At 40.4% G+C, this 13,373-nt stretch overlaps 1 protein-coding gene across 10 annotated transcripts in view; it reads left to right on the top strand.

Moving 5' to 3' along the window:
• LOC309607261 (phosphatidate cytidylyltransferase, mitochondrial) overlaps positions 1-13,373 on the top strand; it is a 272,769-nt gene that overhangs the window by 80,965 nt on the left and 178,431 nt on the right. Inside the window, exon 8 of one of the 10 annotated variants that reach the window (XM_082345572.1) lies at positions 293-12,851. The exons of the other annotated variants lie outside the window; for them this stretch is intronic. Coding sequence (XP_082201698.1) covers positions 293-468 — 176 coding nt within the window. The 3' untranslated portion in view covers positions 469-12,851. Of the gene's footprint in view, positions 1-292; positions 12,852-13,373 lie in introns of those variants that run through there. 10 annotated transcript variants of the gene reach the window in all.

Below are 13,373 nucleotides of genomic sequence, written 5' to 3' on the forward strand. Positions count from 1 at the left end.
CCACCCGCTCCCCCCCCCACCCCACCCCCGTTCCTTTTTTAGGTTCACGGCTCAGCAGCCGTGCCTGGCCCACCAGTCACCTTCCTGAACTTCTATTATGTCACCAGCAGCCAATCAGAGAGACTGGTGAGTGTGCGATTCCAGTGTTACTGCCTAGGTTGACTTAATCCCGGCCAAGAGCAAAGAAGCTTGACAGTTTTCATCAGCAGGCCGAGCCTTTTAAACGGATTTTTGAAAAGCCTGCCTATTTTTTTAGGGCCACTTACAAACTTTCTCTGTGTCTCCACCCCAGGCTTATGGATGAGCCCTCCACACACCGAGGTAGAAAGCCGGCTTACAAAGCCTGCAGCAGACACTGAAATAAACAGGCACCTGCTTCCAACTATGCAGCTCCCGGCTCTGGTCCAGGACCACCTGTGCGTCCCACCTCTGGGTTCCAGGGGGTGCCCTGAACAAATTCTTCTCTAAATTACCTGGAATCAAGCCTTCCTGTCCCAGACCAAGTTATGCTTCACCAGGACTTTCTACCTTGTTATCCAGGCTCCTTCTTCCCAGACTGTGGTTCCTTGGCAGGATGGTCCCTGATTTAGGCTCCATATCTCCCACGTGGCTAACACAGGGGCCGGCAGAGAACTCCAGTGGCCTGAAGGAATGGTGTGCTTTGGCAGAGCCTCGGAGTTCTGCCTTGCCTCGTACCAAATGCTGGCTGAGGGTTGGATGGGGCTGGGAGGCAGAGTTCCACTCTCCATCCCAGCCCATGTTGAGGACCTGACTCTTCTGGCACTCTGAAGGTAGCATCTGCCTCACCTAAAACTTCCCTTGTGGAAGAACAAAAAATAACATGCAGAGGAATCCCCATAACGTTATCAGCTGATTTTTCAGTGGAAACTCTGCAGGCCAGAAGGTAGTGGCAGGATACACTTAAAGTGATGAAAGAGAAAAACCTACAACCAAGATTACTCTACCCAGCAAGGATCTCATTCAGATTCGACAGAGAAGTCAAAAGCTTTTCAGACAAACAAAACCTGAGAGAATTCAGCACCACCAAACCAGCTTTACAACAAATGCTAAAGAAACTTCTCTAAGCAGGAAACACAAGAGAAGAAAAAGACCCACAAAAACAAACCCAAAACAATTAAGAAAATGGTAATAGGAACATACATATCGATATTAACCTTGAATGTAAATGGATTAAATGCCCCAACCAAAAGACACAGATTGGCTGAATGGATACAAAAACAAAACCCATATATATGCTGTCTACAAGAGACCCACTTAAGACCTAGGGACACATACAGACTGAAAGTGAAGGGATGGAAAAAGATATTCCATGCAAATGAAATCAAAAGAAAGCTGGAGTAGCAATACTCATATCAGGTAAAATAGACTTTAAAATAAAGACTGTTACAAGAGATAAGGAGGGACACTACATAATGATCAAAGGGTCAATCCAAGAAGAAGATATAACAATTATAAATAAACACCCAACATAGGAGCACCTCAATACATAAGGCAAATGCTAACAGCCATGAAAGGAGAAATCGACAGTAACACAATAATAGTAGGCAACTTTAACACCCCACTTACACCAATGGACAGATCATCCAAACAGAAAATAAGTAAGGAAACACAAGCTTTACATGACACAATAGACCAGATAGATCTAATTAATATTTATAGAACATTCCACCCAAAAGTGGCAGAATACACTTTCTTCTCAAGTGCACATGGAACATTCTCCAGGATAGATCACATCTTGGGTCACAATCAAGCCTCGGAAAATTTAAGAAAATTGAAATCGTATCAAGCATCTTTTCTGACCACAACGCTATGAGATTGGAAATCAATTACAGGAAAAAACTGTAAAAAACACAAATACCTGGAGGCTAAACAGTGCGCTACTAACTAACCAAGAGGTCACTGAAGAAATCAAAGAAGAAATAAAAGAATACATAGAAACAAATGACAACGAATACACGAAGACCCAAAACCTATGGGTTGCAGCAAAAGCAGTTCTAAGAGGGAAGTTTACAGCAATTCAATCTCACCTCAAGAAACAAGAAAAATCTCAATCTAACCCTACAGTTAAAACAGGTAGAGAAAGAAGAACAAAGAAAACCCAAAGTCAGTAGAAGGAAAGAAATCAAAGATCAGAGCAGAAATAAATGAAATAGAAATGAAGAAAACAATAGCAAAGATCAATAAAACTAAAAGCTGGTTCTTTGAGAAGATAAACCAAATTGATAAACCCTTAGCCAGACTCATCAAGAAAAAAAGGGAGAGGATGCAAATCAATAAAATTAGAAATGAAGAAGGAGAAATCACATCTGACACTGCAGAAATCCAAAGGATTAGAAGAGACTACTACAAACAACTATATGCCAATAAAATGGACAACCACGAAGAAATGGACAAATTCTTGGAAAGGCACAATTTTCCAAGACCGAACCAGGAAGAATTAGAAAATATAAGCAGACCTATCACAGGTAATGAAATTGAAACCGTAATTAAAAATCTTCCAACAAACAAAAGTCCAGGACCAGATGGCTTCACAGGCAAATTCTATCAAACATTTAGAGAAGACCTAACAACCATCCTTCTCAAACTCTTCCAAAAAATTGCAGAGGGAGAAACACTCCCAAATTCATTCTATGAAGCCACCATCACCCTGATACCAAAACCAGAAAAAGATATCACAAAAAAAGAAAATTATAGATCAATATCGCTGATGAACATAGATGCAAAAATGCTGAACAAAATACTGGCAAACAGAATCCAACAGCACATTAAAAGGATCGTACACGATGATCAAGTGGGATTTATCCCAAGGATGCAAGGATTCTTCAATATACGCAAATCAATCAATGAGATACACCACATTAACAAATTAAGGAATAAAAACCATATGATCATCTCAATAGATGCAGGAAAACTTTTGACAAAATTCAACACCCATTTATGATAAAAACTCTCCAGAAAATGGGCATAGAGGGAACGTACCTCAACATATAAAGGCCATATATGACAAACCCACAGCAAGCATCATACTCAATGGTGAAAAACTGAAAGCATTTCCACTAGGATCAGGAACAAGACAAGGATGTCCACTCTCACCACTCTTATTCAACATAGTTTTGGAAGTCTTAGCCACAGCAATCAGAGAAGAAAAAGAAATAAAAGGATACAAATTGGAAAAGAAGAAGTAAAATTGTCACTGTTTGCCAATGACATGATACTATACATAGAGAATCCTAAAGATGCCACTAGAAAACTACTAGAACTAATCAATGAATTTGGTAAGATTACAGGATACAAAATTAATGCACAGAAATCTCTGGCATTCCTATACACCAACAACGAAAAATCAGAGAAATTAAGGAAACACTCCCATTTACTACTGCAACAAGAAGAATAAAATACCTAGGAATAAACCTGCCTAAGGAGGCGAAAGACTTGTACTCAGAAAACTGTAAAATGCTGATGAAAGAAATCAAAGATGACATAAACAGTTGGAGATATATACCATGTTCTTGGATTGGAAGAATCAATATTGTGAAAATGACTATACTACCCAAAGCAATCTACAGATTCACTGCAATTCCTATCAAACTACCAATGGCATTCTTCACAGAATTAGAACAAAAAATCTTACAATTCGTATGGAAACACAAAAGACCTGAATAGCCAAAGCAATCTTGAGAAAGAAAAATGGAGTTGGAGGAATCAGGCTCCCTGACTTCAAACTATACCACAAAGCTACAGTAATCAAGACAGTATGGTACTGGCACAAAAACAGAAATATAGATCAATGGTACAGGATAGAATGCCCAGAGATAAACCCACGCATCTATGGTCAACTAATTTACGACAAAGGAGGTAAGGATATACAATGGAGAAAAGACAGTCTGTTCAATAAGTGGTGCTGGGAAAACTGGACAGCTACATGTAAAAGAATAAAAGTAGAACACCTAACACTATAACCAAAAATAAACTCAAAATGGATTAAAGACTTAAATGTAAGACCAGACACTATAAAACTTTTAGAGGAAAACATAGGAAGAACACTGTTTGACATAAACCACAGCAAGATCTTTTTTGACCCACCTCCTAGGTAACAGAAATAAAAACAAAAATAAACAAATGGGACTTAATTAAACTTAAAAGCTTTTGCACAGCAAAGGAAACCATCAACAAGACAAAAAGACAACACTCAGAGTTGGATACAATATTTGCAAATGAAACAACAGACAAAGGATTAATCTCCAAAATATACAAACAGCTCATGGAGCTCAATATCAAAAAAACAAACAATCCTGTTAAAAAATGGGCGGAAGACCTAAATAGACATTTCACCGAGGAAGACATATAGATGGCCAAGAGGAACATGAAAAGATGCTCAACATCAGTAATTATTAGAGAAATGGACATCAAAACTACAGTGAGGTATCACCTCACACCAGTCAGAATGGCTATTATCAAAAAAGCTAGAAACAATAAATGCTGGAAAGGGTGTGGTGAAAAGGGAACCCTCCTACACTGTTGGTGGGAATGTAAATTGATACAACCACTATGGAAAACAGTATGGAGGTTCTGTAAAAAACTAAAACTAGAACTACCATATGACCCAGCAATCCCACTACTGGGCATATACCCTGAGAAAACCATAATTCAAAAAGAGACATGCACCCCAGTGTTCATTGCAACAGTATTTACAATAGCCAGGACAAGGAACCAACCTAAATGTCCATCGACAGATGAATGGATAAAGAAGATGTGGCACATATATACAATGGAATATTACTCAGCCATAAAAAGAAACGAAATTGAGTTATTTGTAGTGAGGTGGATGGACCTAGAGACTGTCATACCTAGTGAAGTAAGTCATAAAGAGAAAAACAAATTCCGTATGCTAACGCATATATATGGAATCTAAAAAAAAAAAAAAATGGTACTGATGAACCTAGTTAGAGGGCAGGAATAAAGAGGTAGACGTAGAGAATGGACTTGAGGATATAGGGTGGGAGAGCAAAGCTGGGGCGAAGTGAGAGTAGCATCGACATATATACACTACCGAATGTAAAATAGTTGGCTGGTGGGAAGCAGCAGCATAGCACAGGGAGATCAGCTTTGTGCTTTGCGATGACCTAGAGGAGTGGGATAGGGAGGATGGGAGGGAGGCTCAAGAGGGAGGGGATTTGGGGACATGTGTATGCATATGCTGATTCTCTTTGTTGTGCCACAGAAGCTAACACAGTATTGTGAGCAATTATACTCCAATAAAGATCTATTAAAACAAAAACAAAAACTTCCCTAGTTTGGTTTTGATTTTCACCACCAATAAGAGAACTTCTGGATAGTCAGGGGCCTACTTACTTTCATTCTTCCCTTGGCCTAATCTAGCAGTCAGTAAACCGTGCAAATAGACTCTGCCTTGTTTTGTAAATGAGCTGTATTTGGACACAGCCAGGCTTATACATGTAAGTATTGTCTATGGCTGCTTTCACGCTACAATAGTGGAGCTGAGAAGCTGGGATGAAGATCATATTTTGTCAAGGCAAAAAATGTTTACTATTTGACCCTTTAGAGAGTTTGCCAGCCTCTTAAATCATCTACCTGACTGCCCCACACTGATCACTTAAGCCTCAGATTCAATCACACCATTCTTCTGCTTTAAAAAAATCTCCAAATTTACACTGTGTAGACAGAAGCTCCTTTGTGCGGCTCTACACAGCCCGGCCCTCACTCCCTTCCATCTTGACTTTGCACCCTCCGCCTCTGCTCATGATCAGCCCTGATGTCATGCCTTTGTCCAGCCTAGAACACCCTTCCGCTTTCTCCATCTGCCAAGCCTCTAGACATCCTTTAACACCAAATTCAAATGTCATCTCCCCTATGCACCCTTCCTAGATGCTTAGCAGAATTAATTGCTCCCTGCTCTGTGCTCCCATGCCTCTTTGGACAGACAACCGCCATTGTCTTGACCATATGGGATGGCAGTGGTGTCTTTCTGTGCTTGTCTCCCCCACTAGACAGTGAGCTACTAGCGATCAGGGATCTTGTCTCATTGGCTTTCTGCCCCTGCCAGGGACGAAGATGAATCATCTGGATGATATGTTAAGTCAGAAGCAGACCTTTATAAAAGTGCCAGGAACCTGACTGCAACATCTTATCCATGCCACCTCTCATGATTGACGGTAGGGTTTTTTCTTATCTCTGTACCTCCTGGTAGCTGGAATATCATAGGTGCTCAGAAAATGTCTCAATAGTGAGTGTGTAAGTACATATATTTTTTTTCTTCTATTGCAACATCAAAATGCAGTAAACACATTGTTACATTCCCTTTATCATCAAGTACCTTCAGGACTTTTAAAAGTAGCCTATCTCCACCCAAAGATATACAAATGGGCAATAAGCACATTAAAAGATGCTCGGTATTATTAGTCATTAAGAAAATGCAAATCAAAACTACAATGAGATACTTCACACCCACTCGCATGGCCATAATCAAAAAGACAGATAAGTGTTGGTGAGAATGTGGAGTAATTAGAAGCCTCGTACACTGCTGGTGGGAGTGAAACATGGTACAGATGCTGTAGAAAACAGTCTGGCAGTTCCATCGAGTTACCAAATGACCCAGTAAATGTGCCTCCACACAAAAACACACACAACAGTATTCACAGCAGCATTATTCATAATAACAAAGAACTAGAAATGACATAAATGTCCATCGACTGATAAATGGATAAATAAAATTTGTATCCCATGCAATGAAATATTATTCAGCCTTAAAAAGGAATGAAATTCTAATATGTTCTATGAGATGGATGACCCTTGAAACATTAAGCTAAGTGAAAGAAGCCAATCACAAAAGGCCACATAGCATATGATTGCATTTATATGAAATGTCCAGAAAAGGCAAATCCACAGAGACAGAAAGTTGATTAGTAGTGGCCTAGGTTTAGTGGGGATGGAGGTGGGGGAAGAGATGAGCAGTAACTGCTAATGGGCTGGGAATTTCTTTTTGGGTTGATAAAAATGTTCTGGAATTAGATAGTGGTGATAGTTGTACCAGTTTGTGAATATACTAAAATAATTGAACTGTACACTTTAAATGGGCTTATTTCATGGTAATGGATTATAACTGCACTGTGAGTTATAATCCATTATATAACTGGATTATATAATGTGTGTGTGTGTGTGTGTGTGTGTGTGTTTTAAGTACTCTACATTGAATAGAGCTAAAATTGGTGAATTCTATCAATATCCAAATTGTACTATAATTTTTTTCATTGTACTATAGTTGATGTACAATATTATATAATTTCAAGTGTACAATATAGTGATTCACAATTTTTAAAGTTATGCTCCATTTATAGTTATTATAAAATATTGGCTGTATTCCCTCTATTGTACAATATGTCATTGTAGCTAATTTTATTTAATTTTTATCTTTTGGCCATGCCGCATAACATGTAGGATCGTAGTTCCCCGACCAGGGATCGAACCTGCGCCCCCTGCAGTGCGAGCGTGGAGTCCTAACCAGTGGACCACCAGGGAAGTCCCTAATTTTATACATAGTAGTTTGTACCTCTGAATCCCCTACACCCATGTTGCCCCTCCCTACTTCCCTCTCCTCACTAGTAACTGCTAATTTGTTCTCTATATCTGTGAGTCTGTTTCTTTTTTATTATATTCATTTGTATTTTTTAGATTAAGGGATATCATACAGTATTTGTCTTTCTCTGTCTGACTTATTTCACTTAGCATAATACCCTCCAAGTCCATCCATGCTCTTGCAAGTGGCAAGATTTCATTCTTTCTTATGGCTGAGTAATATTCCATTGTGTGTGTGTGTGTGTGTGTGTGTGTGTGTGTGTGTGTGTGTGTCACATCTTCTTTATGCATTCATCTGTTGATGGACACTTAGGTTGCTTCCATATCTTGGCAACTGTAAATAATGCTGCAGTGAACATTGGGGTGCATGTATCCTTTTGAACCAAGTTTTTCTTCAGATATCTGCCCAGGAGTGGGATTGCTGGGTCACACGGTAGCTCTATTTTCCGTTTTCAGGTACATGTATCTTTTCGATTTAGCATTCTTGTTTCCTTCAGATATATGCCCAGGAGTGGAATTACTGGGTAGTTCTATTTTTAGTTTTCTGAGTAACATTCATACTGTTTCCACAGTGACTGCACTGATTTACTGTCCCTCCAATGGTGTATGAGGGTTCCCTTTTCTCCACATCCTCATCAACATTTGTTGTTTGTGTTCTTTTTGATGATAACTATTCTGGCTGATGTGTGGTGATCTCTCACTGTGGTTTGGATTTGCATTTTCCTGGTGATTAGTGATGTTGAGCATCTTTTTATGTGTCTGTTGGCCATGTGCATCTCCTCTTTGGAAAAATGTCTATTCAGATCTTCTGCCCATTTTTTAATCAGGTTGTTTGTTTTTTTGATGTTGAGTTGTATGAGCTGTGTATATGTTTTGGATGTTAACCTCTTATCAGTCATATCATTTGCAAATATTTTCTCCCATTCTGTAGAGTGTCTTTTCATTTTGTGGATGGTTTCCTTTGCTGTACAAAGGCTTTTAAGTTTAATTAGGTACCATTTGCTTATTTTTGCTTTTGTTTCCTTTGCTTTAGGAGACGGATCCAAAAAAAATATTGCTATGATTTGTGTCAAAGAGTGTTCTGCCTGTGTTTTCCTTTAGGAGTTTTATGGTTTCTGGTCTTACTTTTCGGTCTTTAATCCACTTTGAGTTTATTTTTGTATATGGTGTTAGAGCATGTTCTAATTTCATTCTTTTATATGTAGCTGTCCAGTTTTTCCAGCATCACTTACTGAAGAGATTGTCTTTTCTCCATTGAATATTCTTGCCTCCTTTGTCATAGATTAATTGATCATATGTGTGTGGGTTCATTTATGGGTTTCTTATCCTGTTCTATTGATCTATATGTCTGTTTCTGTGCCAGTGCCATACTGTTTTGATCACTGTAGCTTTGTAATGTAGTCTGAAGTCAGGGAGCATTATTCCTCCAGCTATGTTGTTCTTTCTCAAGATTGTTTTGGCTATTCAAGGTCTTTTGAAATCGAGACTCAAAGAAGTTAAGAAACGTATCCAAAGCCACAGAGCTACAAGAGGTAAAGACAGGATTCCAAACCAGGTCACCTCTGGGTTTCAGATTCTCATGAAACCCCACATTAAATATTAAGTATGTATGATACACACACACACACACACACACATTCATGCACACACACACACAGAAGTATATGAGCTGAGTTGAGTTACAGCTGACTGTTCGATGTAGGATCATAGTTTGTAGATATGTAAACATTTGTCAATGATTTTGTGGTTTTCTTTTCACCTTTTGGAGTCAATAAACATTTTTGGTGCATCCAACACTTTGGTCAGCTCTTGAAAAATTCATAGTGTCAATGAACTGGGCCTGTGGTTTCCAAAAGTAAAAGATGCCACGAAATAGCAACATCATTTAAAGAACAGGGACATGCTGCTCCTGGAAAAATTCTTATTTGGGGAGGAAAGGAACAGGAAAGAGATTGAGTATGTTTTTAAATTATATTTTGTATTTTTAGATCACTGTAAATTCCATGCAGTTGTAATAAATAAAAGAGAGAGATCCATGTGCCTTTTATCCAGTTTCTCCCAGTGGTAACACCTTGCAAAACTATAGTACAAACTAGAACAAATAATTTAAAAATGCAATCATACGCTATGTGGCCTTTTGTGATTGGCTTCTTTCACTTAGCTTAATGATTTCATTATCTGTGTAAAGAAAATTGCAGTATCTGCTCCATAGAGGTGTTGTGAAAGTTAAAATTACATGAATAACTAATTCATGTAAAAGACTCAGTAGATTACATGCCCCATAGTAAGGAAGTTATTATGATGATGATGTTACACAGGACAGTGATTTACTCACTGTTGACCCTGATGGATATTTGTAGGTCACTGGGGCTGATGATAAAAGCCCTGAGCCCAGGAGGTCCTTGGGTCCACTTGACAATGGCTTTGTACTTAAGCAGAGCCAGAGTGACGGCTTCTATTGTCAGCTCTGCTGGAGGAACAGTTGAAGCAGGAGAACAATGACCTGGTTATAGTGGAGGCTCCAGCTAACATTATTTTAAATGAAAGCTACAAAAACAGTGTGGAAAACCCACAGGAGGGGTAGAGCCAGCTAAGGTTTGCATCCTGAGGTCAGCTGGTAGTTGATCGAGTCACAAAGCATTTCATACAAATCATGATCTGACAATGACTGTATTTTCCTTGCTAAAACACAGGATACCTATTTTTTTAAAGTTATTTTTAGAAATCTGTGTGATTTGTGGTGTCTGACCTATGAAAAGGCTTGCGTAGAACTTAAATCAAATGTGGTTATACATTTACTCAGTCATCTTCATTAAAAAAGTAAGATTATGTGCCGTGGGACCTCCTTGCCAAGCCTGAGCTTTAAGGTTGTGTCACCTTTGGGATCACAGTTTGGGACAGCTCTGAAAACATGTGTCAGGGGCTGGCACCTCACTGAGCACTGAGGACGCAGAACAGCAACTCTGGCACTCACAGTACCATACGTATAAAATGTAAAAGGCAAACAATGATAAAGCAAAACAAAACAATACAAAATACAAAAAGAGATCTTTAACAAATAAAAATCAGTGATTCTGTGAATGTTTTATCCTATTAGTCAAAGATAATGTTGAAACAAAAATGATTATGAAGGTCATATTCATGTTTCTGGCACTTGAAAAGTATTGTTCTAGAAAAACAAAAGAACAGTAGAAATGCACTGATATAGTAGGCAATACAAAGATTAGATATGAAAAGATCTGGGCTGTGTTACAGGTTCTGCCACTTACCTACTGTGCAACTTTAGCCAAGTCACTTAACCTCTCTGAGCTTCATTTTCCTCATCGGTAAAAAATGAACAATACTCACCTCACTGGTTTGGTGTGAAACTAAGTAAGAGAAATTGAACCTTACTCAAATATAAGCAACATTATGGGAAGTTATAGCAAATGTTCTCAGTTGTGGGCTGTTTACAGATAACCAGGACCACAGAATTGTATTATTTCTAAATGTGTTTGTTTTTCAGGTTTTAGGCCAAAATTAGAGTACGAAGTAAAAATTCCAGGGCAATAGAAGGAGACCACTGCATGAAACTAATTTATAAAATTTTCCTGTTTTGTTTTTCAAGAGATTTAGGACCTTCAGTTGATAAAAGAAAAATTTGTGTCTCCTCTGGGAGGCCAAATGCTCATCAACTAATAGTGAGTGTCTGAAGTGCTGGGAAAGGAGGGGTCATGCATCAAGGTCTGGGCTATAAGAGAGAGTCTGACCAATTGTAATGTTTGCTCTGCGCATGGGAAGGGCAGGATAGGTAAGAATTAGGTGTTCACTGACCTTGCATTTCTAAGGAGAGGGATACAGTGTTAGCTTAGGGAAGAAAAAACAAAGGAGGATTATGATAAATCTACAAGATAGCAATGGGAGTCTAACATTAAGTCACTCAACAAACATCAACTGAGCACCTGTTTTGTGCCAGTTGTTTATTCCTCAGTGTTCTAGACAAGAGGCCTTGGAGTCAGTAGACTGAAGTTCAAATCCTGGCTCTGCTACTTGACCTATGGCTTTGGGCAAGCTGCGGAGTCAGCCGTGTAAATGCTTTTAATACCAGGTAGCTAGCGGGCTAACAGAAATGTGTGCAGAGGACCTGGGAGGCTTCTGCTTGAGGTGGTGTCGTCAGGTCATGCTTTGAGGCTTTCCGCTGCTCCAAATATATGAAATGACAGAAAAAGTATGAAAAGAGAGAGAAAAAACATAGCCACATTAAAAGACATAATAAATATCTCTGTGGAGCATAAATGGAACACAGCGAGTGACAAATGGGCCAGCAGGGCTCTGGGTGGGAAAGCGGGCAGAGGTGACCAGGAATCGGCCTTTTGTGTAGTGACAGGAGAGGCAGGGGCACCAAGCAAGGGGAAGGGCCGGGCTCAAGCTCCCTGGGGAAGGGTGTCCTCTTTGTTCACGCACGTGCACACACACACGTGCACACACACATACACCCAGGAAGGGAGGCTAAGAAATCCGCAGCTCTCTGGACGTGTGGCTTGTGAAGGTGTGCTCCCTGGGAGACGGAGAGGCCAAGACCTGGGCGGCCTTTCCAGGGACTTGTGCTTGGATTGGCATTTCCCCTGTGTGGGTGGAGAGCCCAATGTGGACACCCAAGGCACCAACATGACACTTGATTCTGGACTAGGAGCCCGAGGGGCTGGATGGAGGCCACCAGAAACCTGGACAGGGAAGAAGGAAGGAGAAAAGCAGAGAGACTGGGCCGGGGGCGGGGGGTCAGGAGGGGAAATGCGGCCTCAGGATGAGCATGCAAACCAGAATCCCAAAGTCTGTAAGGAAAATCAATGCTAAGACACAGAGCCAAAGAAAATATATTTCTTTACTTCGGGAAGCTTCCTGGGAGGGCAGCAACTCGCCCATCCAGAATGACTGCAGTTGTGTGTTATGGAAATATTATTAGGTCCATCAACTTGTGGGTTTTCTACTGAGGAATGTTTTCTTAAACCTGATTTATAGAATTTGGTTTTAGTCTAGCTACTTAACCCTGGAGAGAGGAAGAGCTGGGCTGGAGTGGTGGGAGTGAACATTTATTGAGTCACACACTGCCCTTGTTTTCCATACACTTCTCATTAATCTCCACACCAACTCTGGATGTTGAGTGTTTTGATCCCCGTGTTACGAACTGAGGCTCCAAAAGGTTAAAGGACTTCAAATTTTCCCTGGAGCCCAGGAGGTGGTGAGGCGGGAATTTGAACCCATGTCTGCCTGTTCCAATGCTCTTTCCACTTCAAAATACTGTGTCACATTTTGTTTGTATTTCTGGTGCCTAGCACAGTGGTTGGCACATGAAACATGCCTAATAAGTGTTGGCCCAAAGAATGGAAGCCCCGTTGATCAACCCATAGGTTTCTAAACGGGCAATCAGTCCTTCTCCTGAGTAGTACAGACAGGAGCTGATTAATACCAAGCACAGGGACTTCCCTGGTGGCGCAGTGGTTAAGAATCCGCCTGCCAATGCAGGGGACACGGGTTCGAGCCCTGGTCCGGGAAGATCCCACATGCTGCAGAGCAACTAAGCCCGTGCACCACAACTACTGAGCCTGCGCTCTAGAACCCACAAGCCACAACTACTGAGCCCGTGAGTCACAACTACTGAAGCCCGCGCACCTAGAGCCCGTGCTCTGCAACAAGAGAAGCCACCGCAATGAGAAGCCCGTGCACCGCAACGAAGAGTAGCCCCTGCTCGCCACAACTAGAGAAAGATCGCGCGCAGCAAC

Source organism: Balaenoptera borealis (genome assembly GCF_965194805.1).
Source record: "Balaenoptera borealis genome assembly, chromosome: 12".
NCBI lineage: Eukaryota > Metazoa > Chordata > Mammalia > Artiodactyla > Balaenopteridae > Balaenoptera > Balaenoptera borealis.